The sequence below is a fragment of the Pan paniscus genome, chromosome 10 (genome assembly GCF_029289425.2).
Source record: "Pan paniscus chromosome 10, NHGRI_mPanPan1-v2.0_pri, whole genome shotgun sequence".
Lineage (NCBI taxonomy): Eukaryota > Metazoa > Chordata > Mammalia > Primates > Hominidae > Pan > Pan paniscus.
Window position 1 is genome coordinate 42,302,462 of NC_073259.2, and position 7,374 is coordinate 42,309,835.

Sequence of the window (7,374 nt, forward strand, 5' to 3'; positions counted from 1 at the left end):
AAGTCATGTTCATACTATATGCCTCCCTTGACATGATGTGAGAAAAACTTTACCTCTGTGGAATTTTCCCTTCTGAAAACCCAAAGACCCAGTCTTACATTAATTATAAGAAAAACATCAGACAGGCCAGGCGTGGTGGCTCACACCTGTAATCCCAGCACTTTGAGAGGCCAAGGCAGGCGGATCACTTGAGCTCAGGAGATCAAGACTAGCCTGGGCAACATGGTAAAACTGCGTCTCTATCAAAAATACACACACACACACCACCAACAACAACAACAAAAATCAGACAAACCTCAATTGACAGACATGCACAAAATACATGACCAATATGACTCAAAACTGTCAAGATCATGAGGAACAAGGGAAATCTGAGAAACTGTCACAGTCAAGAGGATTCTGGGGGATGTGATGATGAAATGTAACAGGGGATCCTGGATAGAATCCTGGGATAGGAAAGGGACATTAGGGCTGGGTGCAGTGGCTCACCCCTGTAATCCTAGCATTTTGGGAGGTCAAGGCAGGCAGATCTCTTGAGGTCAGGAGTTTGAGGCCAGCCTGATCAACACAGTGAAACCCTGTCTCTACTGAAAACACACAAATTAGCTGGGCATGGTGGCGCACGCCTGTAATCCCAGCTACACGGGAGGCTGAGGCAGGAGAATCACTTGAATCCAGAAGGTGGAGGTTGCAGTGAGCCGAGATCAAACCACTGCACTCCAGCCTGGGCAACAGAGGGAGACTCTGTCTCAAAAAAAAAAAAAAGAAAAGAAAAAGAAAAAGAAAAAAAAATTAAGGAAATCTGAATAAATCTTTTCAGTCCTTTTCTGGAGAACACTACTGTGTTCTTCCCAGGGATGCTCCAGTACCGCACTGGGGGTTAGCGTTAAAGCCTGGAGGCCACACTGGATGGCTAGATCTCAATCTTGAGCCCTGCCAGTGTCTAGCTGTGGGACCTAGGCAATTCCTTAGCTTCTCTGTGCCTCATATCCTCAAAGATAAAATCCTCAGGATTACTGGAAGGGTTAAATGTGTTACTATAAATAGTAAGCACCTTCTAAGTAGTTGCTGTCATTATTATAAACATACAAGCAAATATATTTACACAACAAAAGTTTGAGAAAAATATCCAAAACTTGTAAATAAGGCCAAAAAATAAAGTTAGTGCCCTTTCAAATATATTTTAGATCATTGGCTACCCACCTATGGGTCATCTAGGGGAAGTTAACTTTGTTTGACATGCTATTAATATTTACTATTGATAAGGACCCAGGCTCTCTAAAAGGACAGATTAACCTGTTAAAGATTGATAAGTGGCAAATTATTTTGGTCTAGTAGAAAAAAATAAAAATGGTTATGGCTTTATTGCCAGGTGTCAATTAACTTTTTTGTGTCTAACTTTGCAATCTTATTCTAGCATTCATTTTTTCACTGATTGTCAATAATGGCTTTTCTTTTCTTTTTTTTTTTTTTTTTTGATCTATCCTGCTGGTTCACTCATTAAGTAGTTAAATAAATCTTAGTACTCGCTATATATTTGTCTTAGTCATGTTTATCTTTGTGAAAATTTTACTTCGACAAATAATAATATGCCATATACACTGTTCCACTCCTTAGTTATTTTTACTTTATACATCTTGATGGTAGTTTCATATCAGAATATAAACAGCTTCCTTAGTCTTATTTTAGAATACACTGTAGAGTATGCTCTGTATGGATGGACAGCAATTACATCCGTAATCAATCTAGCCTGTCCCTTACTGATGGACACTTCGGGTGTTTCCACTCTTTCACTCTTGCAAACAATGCTAGAATGAATGACCTTGTATATATATAGGTTGAGAGCAGATTTACTTAGGCAGAGGTGGATGGGGAGGCCGGAGGCACTCCAGAGGGGAAAGAAGCCCTGGGAGGGGCCTGATTACCTGTTCCCAGCCTGTCCTATCCCATCTTCCCCTACTTCTGTGCCATTCTGGCCTCCTCCTCCTGTTTCCTCTTCTCTATCCTGAGCTCCTGGTATCGCCAGAGAGGAAGGGCCAGACTTTGGTGTCCTGCAGGACTGGGCTTCGGCTGGCACTGGCGGGAGGATGAGGATGCCTTGGAGAGGAGGATCTTGGGGACTTGGGGCCTGGGGCTGGTGCTATCCCTGGGTTGTAGCCACTGAAGGCACTTGCTCAATATGCCCTGAGGGCTCTGGTAGGGGACGAAGACCCACGGGGACCTCTGGGGACTCCCTGGCGGGGACTGGGGAACCAGGGGAGGGGGCAGGGCAGTACCTAACAGCTCTGGCACGGACTTGCTTCGGGTGCCCAGCGAAGGTGGATGGTCAGGGCACAGAGTGTGGCAGGCAGTGGTGACGAAGGGACTGGCCAGGCTGGTTGTGGCAGTCACAAGGTGGTCCAGAACACCCCCCTCCTGAGGAGACGGGGCAAAGGGGAGGCTCAAGGTAGCCTGCAGCCGCTCTAGGAGTGAAGGGGCAACCTGGGCCTGGGCCTGGGCCTGGGCCACGAGCCCGGACAAGGCCGGCCACTCGGGCTTGTAGTGCTGGCTAAGCTGCTCCACTTGGGGCCGCCTCAGCAGCTGCCGAATCCTCCACACGGTGTCGAAGCTGTCGGTCAGCACTGCCCATTCCAGGGCCGTCTTGCCCCGAACAGGGTCCACTGCTGTCAGGTCAGCACCTGGGAAGGAGCACAGGGGGTGACATGGGGCGGGATAGGGGTTGGTGATTTGTGGAAGGGCAGATTCTTTAGGAGCAAGACTGATGTGGGTTACATTCGAAGCCATAGAGTCCCATCCTGTTGCAGGTGGAATCGGGGAGGCCAGTGTTGCAACCTCCTGTTTAAGAGAGATTAAGACACTTAGGTCCAGAGAGGGGAAAAGACTTCAGAGAGACCTATTGTGGGGCTCCACCTGGGGCAGAATAGGGATCTCCTCAATCCAAGGAGCTGAGCAGAGCAGCGGTGCAGGCTGCCCAGGACAGGCAGAGGCCTGAGCTGCACCCTCTGGGGCAGGTGGGTGGGGATGATCGGCTGGTTCCCTCTCCTGGTTCTTCTCTTCTCACCATCTCCCTCTCCCATCTTGGGGTTGTGGGAGGAGCAGTCACTCTAAGACAAAAGAAAGGGTGTAGAGCGCCCTCCTTTTTCATTCACTCCTTTTTCACTCCAAACCCAGTGGGGTGTGTGGGGAAGGGAAAAGTGGAGGCAGGGGTCCCCCAGAGTGACCAGCAGAGGGCAGCCCCACTGCGGGGAAGGAGGGCCCCCAAACAACTCCATGGACAATGTGGACTTCACCGCACCTCCCCCTGAACGACCCCACAGAGCCACAGGCCTCAACGACACTTCCCTGGATCCCCTGGAAGCCTGGCTTGTCAGAGTTGGAGGTAGTCCCAGGGAAAGCTAACACCCTCACAATACTGGTGAGGCCCAGAGAGGGAAGCCACTCAGCTAGGAACAGGGGCTGGTTCCAGATGCCAGCCTTTTTTCGTGTTAGATTTTCCAGCTGGGCTAGGTTCCCCTCCCACACTTTCCTTCCTGGGACCTCCACACACAATGTCTGAGCTATCAATAGCAGGACTTGGTTGATTGTACCAAGCCCAAAGCATGTGCCCCCACTCCAGGAAGGTGAACTAGATTGATCCTCCATCTCCACCTCTCTCCTTTCTGCAAATAATCACAGCTGACTTAGTGTCTGGTGGGCAGGCTTGGAGGAGGGACTGGAGGCCACACACCCCGGTCCAGGCCCCACACACCTGCCATGAGGAGGGTGGCCACGCACTCACAGCGGTTCCGCATGGCAGCCTTCATTAACGCCGTGAGCCCCCGCTGGTCCCGGCGTTCCAGGTCCAGGCCCACATAGTAGTTGAGCAGGAGACTCACCAGAGGCACGTGGCCTGCAGGGCATCAAGGGTAAGCTTGGTCCCCAGGAAAGAGGGTGATGAAGCTCCCAAACCACCCTCCACCCAGCATGACAGAGTCTGGTGTAGAACACCGTGCAACAAGGGTGGGGCTGAGGCCCTGTCTGCATCAAAAGGGGGCTGTCGGAAGTGGGGTGCAGCAGCCTCACACCTGCTTGGGCAGCCAACATGAGGGCCGTGTCCCCTCCTTTGTCCTGCTGGTTCACATCAAGGAAAGGACAGTGGCTGAGCAGGGCCACAACACTCTGGAAGCCGTGGTAGCATGCAACCATGAGGCCTGTCTGAGGGAGGGGCAGCTCAGATCCCCTGCTTTCCCCCTGGGCCACCCCAGGGCCCCTTGCACCCTCTAAACCCATATCTGTCCCAGAGCCTGCCCCAAACCCTGTGAAGACCCACCCTTAACCATTCCCTTCCTCCTTAGGACTGCAGGAAGTATTGCCCCTGCACCCCTCTCAGGGAGCCAGGCCAGGACGGTGTGGTGGGGATGTAAAGATACCCTCAGCTGTTCTGGGAAGCCAGGACATCTCACCCTCCCATTACTGTCCACCTGGGTGGCCTCCTCTGGGGAGACCCCACCATCCAGTATGGCTTGGAGCTGGGTGGGATCATTGTGGACACAGGCCCAATACAGGGCCCCCAGCCTGCAGCCTGGAGTGGGGGTCTCCTTGCCCGGGCAGGGCAGTGCCTCAGACATGTCCAGCCATCTCCTGTGCAATGCCAGCTCTTCCTCTTCCAGGCAGGGAACCAGAAGGTGAGTCCCTCTTCTCATGCAGCTGGCATCTAAAACACAGAATGGAGAGGAGTAGTGAGTGTCTCCCTGGATCCTAGGGAGGGGACCCAGCAGCTGCGAAGTGCACAGCCCTTGCCCCAGGGAAAATATTTATCCCAGCAGGGGTCTCGCCCCATCCACCCTGAGAAAGGACAAGCGCTGGGTCAGGAGCCCTAAGCAAGCAGGGTTCACTCTAGGTCAGCACCCCAGTGAGACTCACGGAGAGAGGGTCGTCGTTTTTTCTTACTTGGGGTTCGTAGGGTATCTATGAGGCAGTCAACGCGGGGCACAGCCCAGGCTCCGCAGAGCACAATCACTGGGTCTCCGAATGCCTCCAGGTGGACTATCCCTCCCCAGGAAGCAACGCAGGTAACAGATGGCTGGACTTTCATAAAGAGCTGCTGCAAACACCTCGGGGCTGAGCCGGATCAAGCAGCTGGGATTGGGGCCCCATGCGGGGCGGGTGGTCATGTCTCAGGAGCGGACTCAGACCAGCCCCAAGATCCTCCGGGTGGGCGGGGCCTGAGCCGGGCAGCTCCTCCCCGCCGGGGCGGGCTCACGAAGACGACTCCTCCTGACGGACGCGCCCACTCTCAGCCTTGGGGACGCCGGCGGAGATGCAGCCTCGTGGGGTCTCGGCCCAGCTTTTTAGGCCCAGCCTAAAGCCCCTCCTCATTGGGTGGAGCGCGACTTGCTGAAGGGGTGGTTGTGGGAGAGGGTGTGAGTGAATGCAGGTATCTCATTAAATAGGGTTGGTACTCTCAGAATGACCCTGGGGTGGGGTCTCCAGGGGTCACCTGAACTTATTTTTTGAGGTTCTGGGGAAATAAAAACATAATTGTCAAATTATGAGTATAGAGCTGGGCCCGGTGGCTCACGCCTGTTATCCCAGCGACTCAGGAGGCTGAGGTGGGAGGATTGCTTGAGCCCGGGAGGTCGAGGCTGCAATGAACCGATGTCGCGCCACTGAACTCTAGCCTGGGCAACAGAGGGAGACCTCCTTTTAAAAAAAAATTGTGGCCAGTCGGGGTGGCTCACGCCTGTAATCCCAGCACTTTGAGATTCCAAGACGGGTGGATTATCTGAGGTCAGGAGTTCAAGAACAGCCTGGCTAACATGGCAAAACCCTGTCTCTACTAAAAATACAAAAATTAGCTGGGCTTGGTAGTGGGCGCCTGTAATCCCAGCTACTCAGGAGGCTGAGGCAGGAGAATCACTTGAACCCGGGAGGCAGAGGTTGCAGTAAGCCGGGATCGCACCATTGCTCTCCAGCCTAGGCAACAAGAGCGAAACTCCTTCTCAAAAAACCAAACAAACAAACAAACAAAATTGTGAGTACAGACATTATGTGTCTAGTGCAGGTGGGCAGTCGGGGCACAAAGTGCGGCAGGCAGTAGTGAGGGAGGGATTGGCCAGAAATTATGATGTATGAAATTTAATAGGTTAGTTTCAGTGTGATAAATTAAATATGAAATATTTAAATTAAATGATTTGTTAATATAATGATAAATTGTTATCAAAATATTCTTTAATATTTATATTACATATTAAGCTTGATGGATTGGTCTTGGTCCACAGATGTAGAAAATGGAGCCAATGATATTCCCCCATTGGTATCACTCCCATCATCAGACTGTACAAGACCTCTCTCTTGTTTTGTTTTACTTTCTTTAGTTTCTCTCTTTCACCCTTAATCCCCACATCCCATTCTCCTCCACCCTTTACCAACTGGCACTTGTATATCCTTGAAAATGTACATTTCATTGAAAAAGATAGTATTGATTTGTGTGTTTTTATTTTATTTTTTTCTTTTTAGAAACAGGGTCTTACTCTGTCACCTGGGCTGGAGTGGAGTGGCATGATCATAGCTTACTGCAGCCTCAAACTCCTGGGCTTAAGTGATTCTCCCACCTCAGCCTCCCGAGAAGCTACGAGCTTCTCGGAGGCACACAGGTGTGTGCCACCACGCCTGTCTAACTTTTTTATGTAGAGATGGGGATCTCACTTTGTTGCCCAGGCTGGTCTCAAACTCCTGGCATCAAGTGATCCTCCTGTCTTGGCATCCCACAGTGCTGGGATTGCAGGCATGAGCCTCCATGCTCTGCTTGTATGTGCTTTTAACTAACATGTTATGAATTGTGCTATAGAACTTATTCTGTTAGTTTTTTCTTTTTCACTTAAGCTCCATCCTTATTGCTTTAGGTGCAGTGTATCAGTTGGATGTGCATTTGGTTTTTAGTAACCAAAAAGCTGAATGGTATGTTGTCCATAATAGACGGGCTCCTCAACATTAATCTAAAACTGCTTTCAGTGTTTCTTCTGCGCTGCAGAAGTTGGAAAGCTAAAACCACCCTTCCCAGATTCCCTTGAGCTATGACTCTGTGGTTTGCGTCCTGCTCTTGTGCAAGATATAAATTTGGAACAGAGCTACCTAGCATGGGACATCCGTTTTGCTGTCACAGGTCATGGCAGCAGCAGCAAGGCTCTGGTGAGCAGCTTCCTGATTCATCAGCTTCCTATAGTAATGACTGTTGTTTTCTCAATCACAGGCAGAGGTCATGTGACTCTCAAAGCTGGGGGTTGTTCCTGGACCTAAGCCTGCTTCTCCATCCCTTTCTGTTTAAACTGATCAGATTTCTTTCTTTCTTTCTTTCTTTTTTTTTTTTTTTGAGACAGAGTTTCACTCTTGTTG

At 50.7% G+C, this 7,374-nt stretch overlaps 1 protein-coding gene across 2 annotated transcripts; it reads right to left on the reverse strand.

Annotated features, from left to right (window-relative positions):
* Positions 1 to 202: 202 nt before the first annotated feature.
* Positions 203 to 5,146, reverse strand: ANKRD33 (ankyrin repeat domain 33). Of its 2 annotated transcripts, XM_003831077.6 has the most exons (5): positions 4,930 to 5,146; positions 4,443 to 4,693; positions 4,065 to 4,194; positions 3,779 to 3,889; positions 203 to 2,678 (listed from the first exon to the last, which is right to left on the reverse strand). In XM_003831077.6, the coding sequence occupies exons 1-5, from the start codon at positions 5,072 to 5,074 to the stop codon at positions 1,957 to 1,959; spliced, it is 1,359 nt and encodes a 452-aa protein (XP_003831125.1). In that variant the 5' UTR covers positions 5,075 to 5,146; the 3' UTR covers positions 203 to 1,956. The 2 variants fall into 2 exon arrangements, with proteins under 2 accessions (XP_003831125.1, XP_008954709.1); XM_008956461.4 differs by lacking the exons at positions 4,443 to 4,693; positions 4,930 to 5,146 and having other exon boundaries at positions 203 to 2,076; positions 2,277 to 2,678; positions 3,749 to 3,889; positions 4,065 to 4,185.
* Positions 5,147 to 7,374: the final 2,228 nt, after the last annotated feature.

What these genes read in the sequence shown, in the direction of transcription:
- ANKRD33 (XM_003831077.6), bottom strand. Translation starts at nt 5,074, where the DNA reads ATGAAAGTCCAGCCATCTGTTACCTGCGTTGCTTCCTGGGGAGGGATA. An exon ending in CATGTTGGCTGCCCAAGCAG is followed by an intron (nt 3,890 to 4,064) that starts GTGTGAGGCTGC and finishes GATGCCCTGCAG; the next exon opens with GCCACGTGCCTCTGGTGAGT. An exon ending in GGCTGCCATGCGGAACCGCT is followed by an intron (nt 2,679 to 3,778) that starts GTGAGTGCGTGG and finishes GCTCCTTCCCAG; the next exon opens with GTGCTGACCTGACAGCAGTG.